Here is a 20,536-nt window from a genome sequence, read left to right as displayed (position 1 = left end):
TGCCACAGACTTTTTGGGGGGCTTTGTGGCGCTTCGGCGAAAGCACGTGCCCAGGAATGGGGATTCACGTGTACGCCCTTCCCACGTGCGCCTCCCCGTGCAGCGCCCCTCAAGAACGTTCCAGACCCGGCGGGCGCTGCGGCACAGAGAAGGGAGGGAGGGGCGTGCGGAACGGAGCCGGCTGGCTCGCGGTGCCTTGTGGGATGCGTAGTCCGGCCCCTAAGTAGGGCCGCCGCACCTGAGAGGGCGAGAGGACTACGTTTCCCGTCGCACCCCGCGAGGGGCGGTGCTGAGGGAAGCCGCGCAGGCGCGTTGGCGTTGGGGCGACTGAGGAGCCGACTTAAGGTCCTCGGGCGCTTTTCGTTTTTCTTTGGCTCCGGGGCCGCTGAGGGCTGGAGGGGCGTCGCTGCGCCAGGTAGGCGCGGGGGGCGCCTTGGGGGCCTGTGGAGGGCCAGGAGGGCAAGCCCACCTCCCTTTGGGTGACAATGACAGTCCGGGGGGGGGGGCTGGGGGGCTTCTTATGCCCCCCCGAATGGAGGGGCCATGGGGGGGGACCTCTTTGGGGGGTTTGGTACTGAGGGGTCAGGAGGACTGATACTAATGATACTAATGTTAATAATAATGTTAATGTATTCTTAACATTAACATAATGATGTTAATAATAATAGATTAATATTATTAACAACAACAATAATAAGGTAGTCTGGGGAGAAGGACAGTCTGTGTGTGCGGGGGGGTCAGAGCTGTTAATATGGGGGGTGAATATCTTGTATATTCATTGTTGATCTTTTATTCTTTATCCATTTAATGTTTATTGTGTATTTATTCATGTATTTATTGTTTGTTTATAGTCGTGGAGACTCAAGGTGGATTATGCAGCACAAGTGAATGGTTGCCTGCATTTTACTTACTTGCGGTTGACTGTATTTTATACCTACACGGTCACCTTAGAGACCAGCTGGATTTTCAGGGCATGAGCTTAAAGCTCCCTTCTGCAGATACTGGCCTCAAATCTTGCTGTTCTGCTGCAGATCAACACGGCTATCGACCTGAAATTACTTTCTGTGTAATCCACCTTGAGTCTTAGTGAGAAAGGGGGACTATAGATAATTAAGCCCCCTCCCCAGAAAAAAAATTAGGGAGGGGAAATAGGTAGGATCTTGGATAGGCTTTCCTGGACAGTAAATGGCTTTCTTTCAAACTATTTGTTTTATTTTTGTATTGATTTCATTTAAAGCATCAACATCAATACACATTTTGAGTCATTTGTTATTAGTTTTCGGTAGGTAGCCGTGTTGGTCTGCAGCAGAACAGATTTGAGTTCAGTGGCACCTCAGAGATTTTTTTCAAGGGTTTTAAGCTTTCAGGAGTCAAAAGTCCCTTCTTCCGATAAAGGGAGAAGAAGGGATCTGGCTCTCGAAAGCGTCTGCCCTAAAAATCTTGTTCCTCTCTGACTGAAATGGTGGCTTAAAAGGAAGCTTCTCACTGTTAAAACATTTCTGTGCTGTTTACAAATTGGCCCTGCAGAGGGTGCTGCAAAAGAAGGAATAGCTAGGATTGCAACATGATCTGGCAGTAGAGGGAGGATGCAGAACCCTCCTTTGGCCAACACAAAACGTTCCCGGGTCCGGTAAGGGAAGAGGTGTTGGTGTGAATAGGGCAGAAAATACCCTGGGTGAGTTGCAGTGAAAAGAGCCGATAAGCGAGGAGTTGGCATTTTAAGAAAATGGGTCTGCCGACTCCCTTTTTCAACAGTTAATTTGAAGGGTTGTGTTTTGCCCAAGGTTTGTGGCTCTTTGCAGTGGACGCAGGTTGCTGGCTTGTGCAGGCTGAGATAATTCCATTCGATCGTTATCTCGTGGTGTAATAATGTCACCATGCCCTAAAAACTGTTCAGTTGCCTTAGAGGTGTTAAATGTAATGACTTTGGGCCAAGGTGACATTGTGACCTTTTGAAAAGAGAGGGAGAATACAAACAACCAAAAGAGCTTGAGAACATGGTAATACAAAAGAGTGGTTACGGCAGGTGTGTATGCGTCTTAGCAGAGTCACTGTATTAGTTACACCATGTTCTTGACACGGCATGAGGTGTGTTTAATGCAGTGAACCTGCTGTTACTAGTGAACAGTGCAAGTTAAAATCTCAGGTGAACTGTTAGGGCAAAGTGGTCACAGACAAAATCAATGTGTGCTGCTCATTTTTCCTGTATGTGCCTTGATTTGTTGGTCCTTGTGACTGAAACCATTATTAGTTGATTTACTTCATTTATGTCCTTCCCTTCTGCCCTGTGGGGAACCAAAGCAGCTTACATCATTCTCGTTTCCTACATTTTTATCTTCACAACAACCCTGTGTGGTAGGTTAGACTGTGAGTGTGTGACAGGCCTAAGGTCACCCAGCAAGTTTTCATGGCAGAGTGGGGATTTGAACTCAGGTTTCCTAGATCCTAGTCTGACACGCTAACCACTATACCACGCTGACGTTCTGTGGCTTGTCCATTTCCATTTAGTTCTTTCTACAACATTGTAAAGTAGTAACTTCACAGGGACAGCCGTGTTAGTATGTTGCAGCAAAAATAAACATGGCTTGTGGCACCTGAAAGACAGGGAAAGCTTTATTCTAGCATAAGTTTGTGTGGATTGTAGTCCACTTTTTAAAATACTATGGTTGAACTGTTTTTCATATTCCATCTCAAGTTTAGATAAGAAAGGCAGGCTACAAATGAAGGTAATAAATGAAGATAATAAAAAGGAAGATGCGGTAAAGCTCCTTTGAGAGGTCTGCCTGGGAAGTAGGTTCATCTTCTAGGAAAGGGTAAGAAGTTGGTAGGTCATTGTCGTACTGTGGTTGGGGCATGTTGGACAAGAGCAACAGTAGAGATAGATCAGCAAGTACTCAAAAAAGGTACTTCCTAATGTAGCGGCTCTATGTGGAGGGAGCCCAGTGCACCCTGAAGCACCCTTAATTTTTCCAGATCGTTATGTCTCTAATATGAGGCTGAAGGATTCTGAAGGGACTGAAAACAGAGGCATTGGTGACCCATCTTTGTTCACTGTGATTGCTGAGAACAGTTAGCTTGTGCCTCTTGCTTAATGAAGAGTTTTGAATAAATTCGTTGATGGGTGACCTTGAGCCGTCACATACTCTCAGCCTAACCTACCTCATTGGGCTGTTAAGGTAAAATGGAAGAGAGGGGAATGTTGTAAGCTGTTTTAGATTCCCACTGGGGTGAAATAGGGGGTCTAAACGAAATCGACTCAATATAGATTTTGATGGACAAATTCCTAAGATTTGCAGTGTTCTTGCTGCCTATGATGGATTTCGAAATTGTTTGGGGATGTTGGTATGATGAAAACCAAGTACATGGATTCCAGACACTGCTTGAAGAATGTATGCAAGACTTTATTACAGGTGTTTCTGTATTCATCTTTCTTTCTTTTTTTTACTGTGGTGAAAATGAGAAGTCAGAATACTGTTCTGAGCGCTTGAGTCCTGTTTTGGTCGCTTTATCTATATCAGAATCATTTGGGGCCACCTCCATGGGAGCTCCTATGAAATAGCATCTTTTTTTGTAGTAAGAATACAGTAAACCAGCCAGCCGTATGACGCAATTGGATTTTGAAACAGTAGCCCAAGCCTGTTGAAGGCTTTCCTCTAAGAAGACCCATAGGATTGTTGGCCTCATAAAATCTTGCCTTGTCTCTCTTTTCCAGAGTTTTCCAAGTGGCAAATACATTCATCAACCCTGGCGTTTACAGAAGGAGAAGATGAAAGATATCGATCTAGGAAAAGAGTATGTCATACCCAGTCCTGGGTATAGAAACGTGAGGGACAGAAGCAGCCTGGAACAACCCCAAGAACAAGATGGGCTGAAGTGCTGGCAAGTTAAACACAAGGTAGAGCGTTGCGCTCCCCGACCCGGTCTCGCTTCAGGCCGCTGTGACAGCTTATTAAATTACATAATATAGTCGCTTTCATTTTGCTGCATCAACTTCATGATCAAGCTTTGCTGTAATAATGCTGTGTAATCTGCTTAATGCTTGCAAGTGGCTTGGGTGAAGGAGAGCTTTCTGGGCGAGGGCATGTTCCCATAAACGTTGTAGTTTTTCCGTGCTGCCTGCCAGAAGTAAATTAATGGCCACGCCGTATATTTCTGTACTCCGTGTTGTGGGGATTTAGTGCGTAGCTTCTGGGGAAGGACTTAACAAACTGTCTTATACAGTGGTCCATTTTTGCTCAGGAATGACAGCTCCTACCCTGGTACCCCTGTACCCCTGTGTTTGAGAGCCTTTAGTGAAGATACTGTGTATTGCACGGGGGGCTGTTGATGCATGGGCTGTGTCACTGCGTGATTGGTGGGTCTGACCAAAACTACGCTTGACCCTTGCATGCGTTTCTGGTATGAGTTAACCTGATGGAACTCTGGCCCTCAAAAGCTTATGCTACAATACATTTATTAATCTCTTAAAGTGTAATATGATAGGACAGGAACACACACATGAAGACCTTTGGGCGATCAAAGTCAGTATTGTCTACTCAGACCGGTAGTGGCTCTCCATGGTCTCATGTATGGGTGTTGAATATGAATCAGGGATTCCAGAAAAAAGGCCAAATTTTTGCTGAACTGACTAAAGCTGGCTTTCCTGAATCAAATCAGAGAATCTGGGATTTGATTTGGGAACCCAGCTCCAGACCGCTGGATAAATCTGGGTAAATCTGGGAAATGTGGTTTCAGCCTCTGGCTGGCTCCTTCCTGGGTTTCTCCTGCTTTGTTCCCCAAAAAAAGGAGGGAGGGGAGTGAGGCAAAGGTGAGGTGAGGGGGTGAGATTGGGGAGGGAGTGAGGTAGGGAGAGGGGAGTGAGCTCTTCTTGTCCGCCTGGCTTCTGTGAGTAACACTGGTTCTGTTGGGCCAAGGTGCGACAGTGTCCCTTGCTTCAGTTTGGTTTAGGTGGAATTCTCTGTTTTGACATGGTTCTGTGGTTTGATGTTGGTCCCCTTGATTCACTTTGGTTCTTCTTGTCTCACTTTGTTTTGGGTGGAATTCTCTGTTTTGACATATTTCTCTGGTTTGATGTTGGTCCCCTTGCTTCACTTCAGTTCTACTGGGTTTCCTCTTGCATTTGGGAATGCCCTTGGCCCCTGGCAGCCTGGTCCCTTTGTGTTTCTGCCCGAGAACCTGTTTGGAAATGTTAGCCCCAGAGGAAACAATGGAGTATGGCTGGAGGCACCTTTTCAGAGAATTGGATCTTGGGGCCCAATTTTCCTGAAACTGGGGTGGAGGGGGAGACATTCAAGAATAGGTTCCCTGAAAATGTGGTGGAGTTTGCTTGAAAAATGACCTCCCCTGAATAGCCCCTGGATAGTTTTCCTCATAGGGAATAATGGCTGAATAAATCTGAGATTCTCTGATCTGTCTTAAGCAGATCAGAGAATCTTTTCCAGATTTCAGGAATCCCAGATTTGCTTTTCTTTCCCTGAAACCCAGATTTCCAGGAATGTCTTTCTTTGGTGCACACCCCTCATCTCAGGTAGCGGCCTTTCACATCACCTACCACCTGATCCTTTTAATGGAGATACCAGGGATTGAACCTGAGGCCTCCTCCTCTTCCTCCTCAACTGTACATGGTGGAGCAGCCTTGCTGAAGATAAGCTGGCTTGGATCTGGTGTGTGCCTAGATGGCAGATCTCTTAGGAATTCTCCCGCTTTCAAAAAAGAATGTGCTGCTTTGAAGGTTTTGATAGAAGGTGGAGTTGGGGATAAAGGTGCTGCAAGACTTGGGCTTGTGTGTTTTTTTCCTGAACAAAGCAGCAAGTTAAAACGAATCAACAGGAAGTTTCTTGGGGTTTTTTCCCCCCAGTTGGTTTTTAGCTGGTGTCCCATTACAGCAAGTGGCCTACAAAAGAGAAGCCTGCACAGCAGGGCGTCCTTCCAAGTGCCTGGTCTGCTTGCAGTGCTTGCCGCTGTTTGTCTTGCGTTTCCTGCAGCAGTCAGTGACTCAGCAGAATGTGACTGTCATTGTTCCGGGAAGTCGAGATGCCTGCCTTCTGCATTCACACGCAGGTAGTGATACTGAGCTGCTTGGTAGCTTTTAGAGAAGGCTGCTGCCATTGGCCCACAGGGCAAAATCCATGACCCAATAGCAGCACTCCATTGTCACATTACTGGAAACAGCAGCCGTGTTGCTGGCAGGCAGCTCTATTTTTGCAAGTTCCAAGGATTTGAGCCGCCACTGTAGCCCTGGTCTGCCGTCGTTTCTGATTGCCTTATGCCCTAGTTTGTGTTTACACAATGATGTGTTAACTTGCTCAGTAAAACTGGCTGAAGCTGCTGGAAGAGATTGTTTGTTATCAGTGCAAGTGTGCTGAATGTCATCTGCTGTTCTGAGGGCTGTGTTACACGCCCAGCCCCTGGTTCCTGTTGGATATCAGTGGGCCATGGGGGGGTGCAGTTGTAAGTACAAAAGAGGAGTATTAAAAGTTTTGGAGGTAGTAGGACTGAGGCTGGATGGTGGAAAATAACAGAATAGGCGTACATTTCTTTTAAGAGCGTTCTTGCTTGCTTTTTTCTCTTAACAGTTGTCCCCAGCCTTGTGCTACGGCGACCCAGAAATCCAAAGCTATTTAATAAGGTGACCCACTTAAAAAAAAAAAGCCAGACCATGCAAAAATCACTAAAAGTTCAAAAGCCTGGGATTTCTGATCACAGGCCTCCCAACCCACAGGTTGGGAAATGCTGCGCCCATGGACAGTTGAGGAGGCTCAATTAATGGTTAAAAAGTATCACAGCACTTTAAAGTAAAATGGATGAGGGTGAACAATGAAATCCTGCCCTCAAGTTATAGTTGACTTAGGGTGACCCCTGGTGGGGGTTGTCATGGCAAGAGACTGAGAGAGGTGGTTTGCCATTGCCTGCCTCTGCAACTCTGGTCTTCGTTGGAGGTCTCCCATCCAATTACTAACCAAGGCCAATCCTGCTTAGCTTCTGAGATCTTATGAGATCAGGCTCACCTGGACGTGGATAAGGGTAAACATAACATAAAAAGAAACCAGCGAAGCTATAGCAGAGCTAAGAGACCCAAAGAGAGAAATTCAGCCCCCAGACATTAACAACCAGGACAGACTTTGGCCTGCCACATCGCAGAAAGCATCTAGCTATTCAGTTGTAGGGTGAATCTAATGAAGAGGCCTTTCTGCAGTCGACGCCGCCTTTCCTTCTAAAGGGAACCTGGAGATGGGTCTGTTGGGACATTCCACTCCTCAGCAGGCTCACGTGAAAGAAGGCGGTCCTTCTGGAATTGTGGTCCCAGACCGTTAAGGATCTTAATGGTCAACGCCAGACATTTCATTGTGCCTGGGAGCGGCAAATTGGAAAACGATACAGATTCTGAAGCACTGGAGAAGAGTACCTACTATATCGTGTTGTGGTTGGCATCTTGCCCGCTGTATTCTGGAGCACTTTCTGAAGACTACTTAGTAAGTCAGCCTCACATGCTGCACAGCACGGTAATCTTATCTGGACATTGAGGCATGTCGTGAGTGGCAGGCGACATTTTCATTTCCGTTATTAAAAAAAAAAGGTAACTTTAAAGCATGCTTTTGGAAAATAGGTTGGAAAGTTGTACTTTCTTCTGTATAGTGATAATAAATAATAGATAGTGTCGTGGTGACTTCACAACTTTACACATGAAATTGCCTCATACCAAGTTTGACCAGTCGTTTACTGTGATAGTGGCGCCACAGGGTCTCTGGTAAGAGGGCTTTCACTCACTTACTTAATTGGAGGTGTTAATGATTGAAGCTGGAACCTTCTGCTGGTGCAGAGGAAATACAAAGCAGGTGCTCTCTTGCTTAGCCACTGCTCTAACCCAAAGGCCAAGGCTGATGCGAAACACAAAACATCCAACAACCCGTGTGGACCGAGTGGTTTTTCCAGCAGTTAACAATGATTGCTCCTCGATAAATGCAGTTGCCTTAAAGGTGTGTGGAGGAGTGTCTGGGTGGGCAGAAATGCTTGTTACTTATCACCTATGAGTGCGCTTTTCTCCCAAAATTACAGTGTCCTTTGTTTTTCAGTATTATGAAATGTGAAGAATAGCTCTTTGAAGTATAGGCCTGGGGATTACTTCTTAGTACAAATTTCTAACCGATTTTTGCAGCTCTTGAAACCAGATCTCCTTGTTGATTTCTGTAATAATGTACGTGTTTGAAATGCTCCGTTATTCCACTGGTTCTCTCTTCTACCTGAAGTCATTACAATATTTACCGGGGCTTTTTTTCAGGGGGAACGCGGGGGAACGGAGTTCCGGAACCTCTTGAAAATGATCACATGGCTGGTGGCCCCGCCCCCTGATCGCCAGACAGAGGGGAGTTGAGATTGCCCTCCGCGCCACTGAGGGGAGGGTTATCTAAACTCCCCTCTGTCTGGAGATCAGGGGGCGGGGCCACCAGCCATGTGACCATTTTCTCTGAGGGCAACCCACTGAGTTCCACCACCTCTTTTTCCAGAAAAAAAGCCCTGATAATTTACATTGGTGTGCAAAACGAGAACATGGTTCCTTTCAGTCCCACCTGTGGGTCTTAAAAGTGCATTTCCCCCCCATCAACTGGAGTCAGTTCAGGAAAAGATTGTACGCCTTCTGCCATATATACATAGAGCTATTTAAAGATGGACAGTTTGATGTAGCGGCAAGAATGTGATCCCAGCTCAGCTGTGGATTCCTTAAACAACTTCGTGCAAGGCAGTTCTCTTCCATCTCTGTATAATTGGAACTGTAGTTAGGGCTTGGGAGTTGATGGATGGGGGCAGTCGGATCGTCGTTACCTGTGATAAGTTAGGCATGTCTTTGTTGTCTCAGTTTCTGTGACGTCGTATTCTGAAACCTGGATTAAAATGGGCAGTAGTGGACTGAGCTAGAATGTTAGCCCAAACTTGTGACTTGAGGAGCTTATGGGGAAAAAATGGTTGAGAAATCCTCACAGTTCATCTGTTCACTCGCTCTGTATTTTTGCTGTCGCCCACTTTCACTGTTGGTGTGGCCAGTTCGTGCATGGCATCCCTGTAAGAAGAACTGAATGGCAGAAGTCCTGCAAGACTAAGCATTGTGCCATCTTTATATTCTGCCTGGCATGACAGAAGGTGTCATGGCTAATGTGGAAATGTTGGCAGGGAAAGCCGTGCCTTTCAATAATCATGAGAGCAAGCTCCTTGCAGTACAACTAAACCCCAGTTATCTGGATAAATGTACACACAGTAAGTGTGAAGGGCTGGCTTGGATGTTGTTTTCCTCTGTGGAATTAATAAGCCTGGGAATGATTGCGTTAGAATTAAAATTCCTCTATGTGGGTTTTACAGGAAGCATAAATGAGCAAGAACTAGCAGGGTTCTGGCAGCTTGTTGGCAGATGTTTCCTGCAAAATCCACATGGATTTTTCATCGGCCATGTGTTTTTTGTATGCATGCTTCAGTGGTGAAAAGAAATTGACTCCCACACTTCAGAATCTTAAAGTGTGAAGAGTATTGCTTAGTATGCTTGTGTTTTTCTCTCAACAAGACAGGTAAACCTGACTTCTTAGCCCTCAGCAACAATACTGGTATCTTGCTTTGTGTCACCTGGGAATTATATGTAAAACTAAGGCTCAGTTCTTCTTTGTGCTTCCAATTCAGTGTTTCTAAGGGCAACGCTTGAGCTGTCTTGAAAACAAATGTCAGATATTTTTAGGAACTTGAATTCAAAAGATCATAATTTCTATTGTGTTTAAGGTGGATAAACGTACACCACAATTAACTAGACAGGTGTTCTTGTTGGTTGTAGGAGCTTATTCTGCAATGATCCTTCAAACATTTTTTATAGTCTTTCATAAGTGTGGAAAGATATAATGGCTTTTTCATGTACTGACATTGAGCAGATACTGGACGGTGACTGTCTCCCTGTGTCCATGGAATCAGTTATGAAAGGGGGGAAATAGTACAAGGTGGGAAAATAGGTCATTTTCAGAAAAAAACTGTGAGATGCCCTGTTTTTAAAATGATAGATTAGAGGTGCAAAATTTCCAGAAGTTTTGAAACTGGAGGAAAAACTGAGGGTTTTTTGGGTGGAAGGGAAAGGAAATTTGGGGGGAAATTTAAATGTAGGCACACAATAGGTAGGACTGCTGGCATGTTTGGGTATTAACTTTATGAAAACACTGAACTGTTTAACAGTGTATTATGGACAGTGTATTATTATTAAACATGTTACAGCTTATTAATTGTTGACAAAATTATTTTTAAACAAAAATCTTAAATATTGTATGTCTACAATATGAGAGTTTTTTTCAATGCTTCTCTCATTTCCCAATTTTTCTATTGGAAAAATGGAAAAAGTCCTCAAACTTATCCGTGTTTCACATTTGGAACGAGTGAAATGCTTTGTTAGGTGAAGTTTTTCTTACTCGACAAGAGAAAATATTTCATAAGTGATTTTTAGTACTCCTCAATTTTCCCTATTTTTCTATTAGAAAAATGGAAAAAGCTCTTAAACTTTTTCATATTATACATCTTGTGTGAAAAATCTTAAGAAGCGTTCGACTCATTCTAAAACAGTATTATAGGATAGTTTCAGGTGAGTAGTTGTGTTGGTCTGTAGTAGAAGAGAAAAATTTGGGTCCAGTCGCACTTTTAAAGACCAACTAGATTTCCAAAGTATGAGCTTCTGAAGCTCAGTACCTTCCATCAGATACAAGAAGTAGAAAAAGGAAGGACTCCTTATAATCCAGGCAGAGGGTGGGAGGGGTACAGTACCACAGAAAACCACTGGTAGTCACATACAGTTCCCAGCTCAAACCAGTTCAGTGCATCATTAATGACCTGCAATAATGATACTGTTGTCTCACAGGCATTGCCTTTTCCTGCCCACAGACAACTCCCTGTCCCCTCACCGCAAGCAACTCCTTACTCACAACAATGCACTTCCCAATATGGATACAGACTCTGGAACCAGGGCCTGCAATAAACCAAAATGCCAACTCCATCCCTGTATTCATTCCAACAACACAATCACTGGACCTAACAGCACCGGGGGTACCATCTTAGTTTCAATCACTTGTTCGTCACCCAGTGTTATATATTCCATCAAATGCTATCAAGCAATGCCCTTCAACTCTCTGTATTAGACAAAAAGGTCAGCTGCTTTGCAAAAGAATAAATGGACATAAATCTGATATCAAAATTCGCAACATTCAAAAAACAGTGGGAGAACTTTTTAATCTGCCGGGCCATTTCATCACTGACCTAAGCGTAGCAGTTCTCAAGCAGAGACACTTCAAAGGAAAATTACAACATGAAATGGCTAAAATTGAGTTTATTTGGAACAATGGATCCCCCAGGGTTGTATCAGGACATAGGATTTTTCTTGTATTACAGATGCTAATTTTCTGCACGTTGCACCCATGTTCTGTCAAGCTAATGGCATTGGCAACATGTAGTCTAGCAAGCTTCCTGACACTCTTAATTAACAGTATCCCTCCAAGTCTCTGGGAAAAGGCCCTTAATGGCAACAGAGATGAAGTTGTGGAGCTGGGGGCGGGAGGGAAGAATTCATTTTCCAAAGAGCAACTAGCTGAAACCCCCTCCTGAAGAATCTGCGCACTCTCCACCAGCAGCCAGGATTCCCTCCACACACAATGAGTAATGGTCCTGTTAATCTCAAGCACCTTGAGCTGTCTGGTCAGACTCTGATGTAACTTTACCGTCCCGACCTGACCCCCACCAGTGTCAGCGTCCCAAAATAGCTCCTCGCTGTCTGGCCCCAGAAGAACACGGGATTCAGCAAAGTCACAGGGGGTAATCAGAGCAGGAGGCCACAGGCCTGATGCACAAAGGGAAGGGGCCGTTCCTCGCTGCTTTCTTGCCTGTGTCTTAACTAAGCTTCCACTACTCCAAATGAAAGATTTATCTTTTCTTTTGGATAGTGTTCAGCAATTAGTTCAAGACCTATCAAGCAAAATTGTTCTTCGAACCGTTTACATTTATTTGTAAAAGGTTCTTTATTGCTTTGCCGCTTCTAATCAGAGTAGACACCTGTTAGAGTTTATTTCTTTTATTGAAAATACACTCTGTTTTTTTAATGAAGCAAGTAGTTAAAAATATGATTATTAATATAAGTCCTACAAAAATAGCACACAGAAAGGCAATCAGAATTAAATTTGCTAACATTTCCTAACTAACTCTTAAGTTTAAAAATAATCAAGAGTTTTTATAAAATGCATTAAGGATTTCATAGCCTACATTGCCAAGATAAGAATCTCACCTAATCTTCATGAGATCTCTTCCAGTCAGAACTCTAACTCATTATCTAGATTAGCATGTTTTATAGGTTATCATATGCAAATACCTAAGATCTTTTCACGTTATAGCATAAGCAAACTATGATTGGTTTAATGCTTCATTGAATATTCATAATTTCTATTGTATAACCTTCTAATTAGCCAAAAAATGACGTTATATCGTACTTGCAAAACAAAGCCATAAATCTAAGAAATGACAGGAAGAGTTAAGATACTAGATCGCTATTGATCCAGTCGCTGATAAAAAAAAAACATTAATCTAGATGGAGTCCACTATTTTTAATTAGGAGTCAAAAGATTAAAACGCACCTGTTTTAGTTACCCAACACTCTAAAAAAATGTATAGACAGTTCATGACAATTTTAAAAGTTCACCCACAATGCCAGCCATTACTATGTATTAGCTTAGTATTGATTAGTATCATGCGCTTTAATCTATATTATTGCAACACAGGAATCCAGCTGTCCTGCTAGGAAGCAGAAGGTCTTAGGCAGGGCCTTCAAGGTTTCTGTACTTAACAAAACAAAAAACCTCGGTGTTCTCCATCTGGAAGAAACTAGGTCAGTTAAGAATTCTGAATATATCTGAAACCTTCATTCTGGCTGGAAAATGTGTGGATGGGAGGGGCTTGCACAGTAAGGAATCTTTAAGGGTGGAACGAAGAGATGGGTGGGAAGGGAAAGCTGGAAGGGACACAGGACCAAGCTGGCAAAAGCACCAGGAGCCAGAAAGATTTTCTGACCCAAGCGGAGAGCAGTGCAGCTATATTTTTAAGCGGGTTGGATCCCGCGGATCCGCTCCAGTCATGCTAGGCTCAAGGAGCCTTCTGTCAGAGGTAACTGCTGTCATTAGATCAATGGATTGCGCTACAGAATCCATCACGTTCTGTTTTGTTTTTTAATTTGCACCGCAAGGGCTGGGTAGATAGCAAGCTCTCAGAGTTCCTTATGCTACCTATGTGTTATAATTAGCTTCCTGATGGTGTAATTTGCAATACCCCTCCCACACTCTGCCTGGATTATAAGGACCATTTTCCCACTCCTCATATCTGACTGTAATCTGAAAAGCTGCTACCCTGGAAATCTAGTTGGTTTGGGGTTTTTTGGTGCTATTGGACCCGAATCAGTCTCATACAAACTTCTTTTCAGTGTTCCCCCAAATGTTCTAATTTTCCATTGGGAAAACTGGTGGAAGAAAAGACCTTGGGGCAGGCATAGTTTTTCCAAAAATTTCCATTCCCCTCCCCCAGGCTCTCGCATTTCTATGAGAAATCATGTAGGCTTTTATATGAACGTGAAATGGCAGCTTGATTCTTGTGACCGTAAAGGGAGCAGTTAATGGGGGTGGAGATAAGGAGTCCTGAGGGAAGCCATTTATTTGCTGACTTAACAGTCTAATCATTTCTTGTATTCTGAACTACTTCGAGCCTATATTCAGAGGGGCACAAGAATGACTGTCATGTTACAAACTGATGCTGAGCCATACCAGTTGATTCTCCTATTCTTGATATTTTCTTGCTCTCTGAGTGATTCAGTGTCAACATTTATGTGCCTCAAGTGACAGAAAAACGGTTTGGGATGAGTTGGGGTCATGATGAATAGCTCAGTGGAAACATCAGTACAATGTACAATTGCAGTGAAGAAAGCAAATTCCATGTCTGGGGATTACCAGGGAAGAGATTATGGCACTGGCCATTTTTTAAAAATGCATTTGTATGATTCAGTGGAGTAGCTGTATTTGGAAATTATCTAAAGTTTGGTTTTCCCAAAAAGATAGATTGTTGGAAAAGGTGCTGGGGTGGGGGGGACTTACCAGTGGGCTGGAGTTGGTTTCCTATGAAGAAAGTCAAAAACGTTTAGGGCTTTTTAGTTCAGAAATTCAACTAAGGTGGACAATAAAGGGTATAGATAAAGTGGCTAGGGAAATTACTTCCTCCTGTCTCATAATATTGGCGTTTGAGGTCACATGGTGCAGTCAGTTGCCGGTAGATTCAAGATGCAAAAAACTTACGTACTACTACTTATGTACAATTAACTTACCAAAATTTGCTTTCAGAAGGCAAGGTGGCGGTCACTGCTTTGCATGTCTTAAAGAGGAATTGAACAAATTAATGGAGCACCTTGCCTATGGAGAAAACCTAAATACCTAGGCACCTAAATTCCGCAGTGTGAAGAAAGCTTCTGCAAAAAGAAATATATGCAAAGGTGTTTAACTCTCTATATAAAAGTAGAAGTCGTGTTCTTTCACACAGCTACAAAGGGGTACACTATTAATGAGTACAGAGTGAGGACAGAAACACAGAGAAAGACATAAGCTAGAAGTTGCCTGTCAATTTGGAATGCTTGATATTGTGGTAATAATACTTGTTGGGCTATTTGAACTGTGCATTCCTCCATAATCCTATGAGCTTCAGTTATTACTCCAGCAAAAGTTTTAAGCAGGTTGATATAATGATACTTTGCTTTGGGATACAGCTGCCTCTTTAAAGCATCCATTGCTTTCCCATTTTTTAAATAATTAAAAAGCAATCGGATGGATCTTCTTGGTGCCCTGGCATTTTGCCTCCTACAAAGCCCCACCTCTGGTCCATCAAGAGATGCCCTGTACAATGCTTATGATTCTTCAATTCTCCAGTGTTTCTGGCTCACTTGCTGTTGTTAGTTGCATTCCTTTTAAGTGCAGCCATGGTCAATAAGGACTGCAGGCAACTTGCCACCAAATCCTGTCTGTTGAAACCTCCTCATAGCAAATAAGAGAAAAATCAGACCAGATTCCAAACTTTGGCTAATAGACCCTAAATATCCAAGTTAAGCTGTCCTAGATAGAGGTGGAGAAGGAATCAGACACTAAATTAAGGAGTTTGCTTATTAGATGTGAAGTTTGCAACTGAGCAAGGAGAGGCATATTCACGTTTATGGAAATTTCACCCTAAAACACTTACAATTCCTTACGTTTTTAATAAAAGCTAGTTATACTATTTCACAATGCTAGTTTGTTTTTCAACTTTAGAAGCATCAATCCTGTTGTTTACAGTATCTTTTTCTTGTTTTTCCAGGAAAATAAATACCATAAAAATACTTGTCAAATGTTGATGAGTGCTTGACAATGACCAGCTTTAGTGCTGTGCTCATAGAGAGGCTGGCTGGATAGAAACAGAGAGCTGGAAGTAACTCCAAAGGTCATCTAGTCCAGCCCCCTGCACAGTACAGGAAGTTCACAGCTATCTCCCCCTCTCTCCTCCGTTAGTGACCCCTGCTCTGTGCCCAGAGGAAGGCAAATAACCTCCAGGATCCCTGGTAAAACTGGCCTGGGAGGAAATTCCTTCCTGACCTCAGTGCGGATCTTGCATGTTTTTCTTTCCAGATTCAGGCATTTTTTCTTTGTATGCATGTAACTCCTTTGTACCTTTTTTTTTTTTTTGAAGCTTCATAAGAAACATCCTAAATTTTCTACTGGAAACCATTGAGACACGTGGCAGGCTTCTTTCTCTCCCTTGAGGTGTTTTTGTAGTCTTTAGAGAATCCTTTTTTTATTCTGAAGAAGTACTGATGAGAGTCAGGGTTCACCTTCTGCACTTCTGCTTTGTTCAAATGCTGAGGTGTCTGTGTGTGTCTCTCTGTCACCTCGTCTAAAGCTGAAAATGAACTGCTGCCTTGTGATTTCCAAATCACATGCAACAGCAGTGTGTGTGGGATTACAGAGGATAAGATTTTCAATTACTGTGCCTTAAAGGAAGTTTGAGGTAAACTGGAGCGTGCTTTTGAAAAGTTAATCAGGCCTTGGGTCATTCACTTGAGGTTCTGATGCGGAAAGTCACACTGATGTATACATTGGGACAGAAGAAAATAATGCAGGGAAGCATCTTCCTTCTGAAGCAGAGATCTGTCATACTATGAGGATGAGGACGCGGAAGTTTTAAATGCCTTTTATTTTACTGAGTGAAGAAGTAACAATGACTCCTGAGATGGAAGGAGCTGCATGTTCTGACAACTCCAGCAAAAGTGGTGCCTTTTATCATGTAGACTCTTACAGCTATGGCTTGGGCTAAAAACTACCAGTGGGTTTTAAGGGCTGTATTGTGTATTGAATTCCCCAAGCCCTATAATGGCAATAAGTCAACTGCATTGTGATTAAATGGCCAGCATGATTGAAATAAAAAAAACCCTGCAGTACATGTTCCAAGTACTAGGTAAAAAAGGTTCTGTCGTGTGTAGCTAATTGGGGAATGACACTAAGGTACAGGCAAGGACATCAGTAATTTATCTCTGAACAGCATGATTTGAGCCCAGTTGTACATTAGAGACCATCAAGATTTTCAGGGTGTAAGCTTTCGTGAGTCAGTTATCTTCAGGGTTTTTTTTATCTGAAGAAGGGAGCTCTGACTCTGGTTTCTCTTCAGATCGCATAAATCTTTTGCCTTTTACTCAGGATAAACTTTGACTCTTGAAAGCTTAAACCCTGAAAATTTTGTTGTTCTGTAAGGGTCTACTGGAATCAAATTATGCTGTTCTACTGCGGACCAACATGGCTACTCATCTAAAATGATCTCTGAATATGCATATGTTCCCCGGAGGTCACTTTGATCAGCTAATAAGCAGTTGCTGATGGTCCCTGGCCCCAGGGAGGTCCGTCTGGCCTCTACCAGAGCCAGCAGGCCCACAACACAGATATTTGTTGTTCTTATTATCCAAAGTGTGTGGTTTGTTCTTAAATATGCACACCCACAGTTTGACTACAGTTTTTTCCTGGGGCATAAGCCCCCCCAAATGTTTGTACAAGTGAGCAACTTGCCTTCCTTTTTGCTTTACCTCTGTTTTGAGCAACACCCCCCCCCCCTTCATGGAAGGCAGAAAGGGATAGATAACCGAGTCGGTCATATCTATTAATGCTTTTCAGAACAATTGGAGCAAATAACGGAAACTTTGGTTGTTCATTTTTCAGCAAACATCCCTCCATAAAGTCACATTGTTAAGACAGAAATCTTCTGACAGCTGCCTCAGACGGAAGAGTTTGTGTTGCATGTATTTGGGGAAGGAAGCAAAAGATAACTGCTTCTGTGTTTCTCTCTTCATGGGAGGGGATTGCATCGCACCAATTAACAGAGTAGCTTGCATGTCCAACAATATCTTCTGTGAATTAGCCTAAGCACCCAAATGGTATGCAGGCTAGAAACTAATTTCAAAAGGCACCTTGGGGGTGCAGAAAGCATTAATTTGAAAGTTTATCTAACTAATTGATGTCCCATCTGTCTCGTCCAAGTTGTTAATCTTAGATTCGGCTTTGGTGGTTAACAGCATTTGACTGCCAAGGGCAATATGCTGGTTTCCATTTCTGGTAGGAAACTGCATTCAAAGTGGGTTACAATCTGGCTTCCCCTTGTGCTGCCTGTACTGTACTGATCCACAAGCATATTACCAGTGGGACGTGGCTGTCCTGTTACCGTTGTCCAAAATGCCTCTCTCAAGCCCAGCCTTAGTTGGCAAACTGACTCCCCTCAGGAATTGTTAACCCGTGTTCTGTCTATAAATATCGGCGTCTTCCCTGACACATACGCAATTTTGGGAAGGCATGAGAGCTTTTGATGACCCCGGCTGACTTCAGTTTAGGAAAAGCATGACTGAGGGGGACGTGATAAGAGGTTTCTAAAACCATGCACGGAACATCGAGAGTAGATGGAGAACCTTTTCTTCCTCTTCCAAAATACTAGGGCACTCGGTTAAGTTGATGGGCAGTGGACTCAGGATGGGCAAAAGCAAGTGCTGCTTTACTCATTGAGTGATGAACCTGTGAGATTCTCTGCCAGAGGATGTAGTGATGGCCGCAGGCATAGATTGCTTTAAGGGAGTTTTAGATACATCCAGGGAGGATAGATCCATCAGTAGCTGCCAGCCATGGTGAGTAAAGGGAACTTCTGTGTTCTGAGACCGCTGAATACCAGGGCTAGGGAGCAACATTGATGGAAGGCCCCACTCTCCATGCCCTGTTGGGCCATCCAGAATAATTAGTTGGCCACTACGTAAGACACGCTGCTGGACTAGATGGACTGCTGCTCTGATCCAGTGGGGCTTTTTTATGTTCTTATGATGGGCTTTAGTCGAGGCTCTTGTTAGGATAACTATTCCTGGACAGTTGGCAGCTATGGTATATATAAGTCAAGAGGTTTTTTGATTAGCGGAGAGTAATTAGCCTCTGCAGTGGCAGAGACAAATAAATCTGTTGTACCAAGGTATTCAGTACAGTTGGTATGTATTCTGCAGTCTAGTTCTGCTAAACCTGAAAGCCGTTGTCTTAGCAGAAGTATTTTTTTGAAAGCTGCGGTAAGCTTTTGCAAGGAAACACACCAGCAATTTGTTCGCGCAAGGCATAATGCTTAGCAATAACCTGGGCAACAGGAAAGTGTAAAGTATGATGGGGTATGTGTAAGAATTGTACAATATCTAGTGCTGTTGCTTGCACAGTTATGGTGGCATGAATAGAACGTTGCTTAGTTAAAAAGGAAGTCTACTGACATTTCATTGGATTCATGCCTTTTTCAGCCATGGGGACATGCTTTAAATACCACATACTAACACATCTTAATGTCTTTGGGGGCTCTTACAGAAACGTCCCTTTTTGTAGTCAGAATACTTTTGAACATCTTATGACTGCAGTACTCCAAGGTATGGTGGTGGTAGAGTCCCATCTCGCTTCATGGTGGACTGTCTAACCATTGGCCACGATAGCTGAGTTGAACCCGCTAATCCCAAATGTTGTACAGCAGCATGATTGCTAATGTGAAGGTATTTTGGAAAGGGATACAGTTAAGGAGGTATAAATGATGGTTAGGAAAGATATGAGTGTCTCTGAGATCTAGATCCAGAGGAGTTAGCCATGTTAGTCTGTAGTAGCAAAACAGAAAATAATCCAGTAGCACCTTTAAGACTAACCAACTTCACTGTAGCATAAGCTTTCGAGAATCACAGCTCTCTTCTTCAGATGCAAGCTCTGAGATCTAGCTGCTTGTGTTTCTGCCCCCAAAGCTCCTTTCTCCTGTCATGTGTTTTTCTTGGTAGTCCCATGTTACTTTAGGTTTTGTAGCGGAATCAGACTTGTGATTTTTGAATAGCTTTCAGGAAAGGCTGATTGTGCCGTAAATTAGCACGTGTGCAAAACGTCGGAGCGCGCGTCGACGGAAAATGAGGATGTGGGCTAGGGTGCCTAATATGTGGCTGGATAAAGTGAGCAGGGCGGGGGAAGAATTGGAGACAAAGCAGCAGTGGTGCGGTGTACAGAAGCCTCAAGAAAATATTTCATCCACTCCGTTGCTTTGTGTTCGGGCTTGCTGAATTCTCAGAAGGCGGCTTGAGTTTGATTGATTGGCTTTAGAAAGCCTGGTCTTCTGCACGTGCCCCCGGGTCAGGAGGTGTGCATCATAGCGTTGCAGATGCCCAATCACCCAGCTATGTAGTAGTGATGATGTTCACACACAATGGCCTGAGCCCCTGGAAGAATTTCAGTGAAACTAAGCTGGCAAAGTAGAATGAATGGAAACCAATTGTCAGCTTTTGCTGGCTTTTAGAGCGCTTGTCCGAGAGGAAATCCTGCTTCAGGGAATTGTCTGCAGGTTATAAGATATCTTGTGGTGGGGGGGGTGGGAGGTGGATTAGAGGTCTTCTGCTACTGTTCCCTTCATTGAAGAGTGAGCTTGCAGTTTTCTGGGGGAGGTGGGGGAGGGAATTAGTCTTTTTTAACTTCATAAAGAGCAGTTTCCAGGGACCTGTAAGGGATGGCATGGTCTGAGACAGAAATAACAGTTTTAAAGCTTGACAGTGTGACAAAGTCAATGTTTTTTTCCCTTTCCACTTTGTCTCTAAAGCAGATGGAATGCCAGAATGCATTGGAAGCAGCTGCTCGAGCAGAAGGCCTTCCGTTAGACTTCTCAATGGATTCTCACTTGGGAATGCTGGACGAGGGCCGTCACAAAGGGAAATACCACTTTGGCTTGAACTTGCTGAAACCCATCCGGACTACTTCCAAGTAAGTCTTTGCTGTTAATGAACTTACAGGAATAGCTGGCTAGAAAACAGGGAGAGATGCCTGGTTATTAGAAAAAGTTAGATGTTAACCTTGGAAATTGTTTTGCGCTTGAGCAGTTCTGCTCGCCGAGGGAAACTGACACTCAGTAGTATCTAAATGTACCCTTTCCTTCGATGTTCTTTGGTTATTCTGTCTTC

General features: G+C 43.5%; 1 protein-coding gene across 4 annotated transcripts in view; it reads left to right on the top strand.

Moving 5' to 3' along the window:
* Nucleotides 1-328: 328 nt before the first annotated feature.
* Nucleotides 329-20,536, top strand: part of ABCC5 (ATP binding cassette subfamily C member 5) — a 73,583-nt gene continuing 53,375 nt past the window's right edge. For 2 of the 4 annotated variants that reach the window (XM_054983855.1, XM_054983852.1), the window contains exons 1-3: nucleotides 329-415; nucleotides 3,713-3,895; nucleotides 20,179-20,339. In XM_054983855.1, the coding sequence (XP_054839830.1) occupies nucleotides 3,767-3,895; nucleotides 20,179-20,339 (290 nt within the window). In that variant the 5' untranslated portion in view covers nucleotides 329-415; nucleotides 3,713-3,766. Of the gene's footprint in view, nucleotides 416-1,642; nucleotides 1,676-3,712; nucleotides 3,896-20,178; nucleotides 20,340-20,536 lie in introns of those variants that run through there. The other 2 variants (XM_054983854.1, XM_054983853.1) reach the window with 2 other exon arrangements.

This window comes from Eublepharis macularius, chromosome 6, assembly GCF_028583425.1.
Source record: "Eublepharis macularius isolate TG4126 chromosome 6, MPM_Emac_v1.0, whole genome shotgun sequence".
In the NCBI taxonomy this organism is placed as follows: Eukaryota; Metazoa; Chordata; class Lepidosauria; order Squamata; family Eublepharidae; genus Eublepharis; species Eublepharis macularius.
Note: the sequence above shows the minus strand (reverse complement) of the source record. Positions and strands in the feature narration are given on the sequence as shown.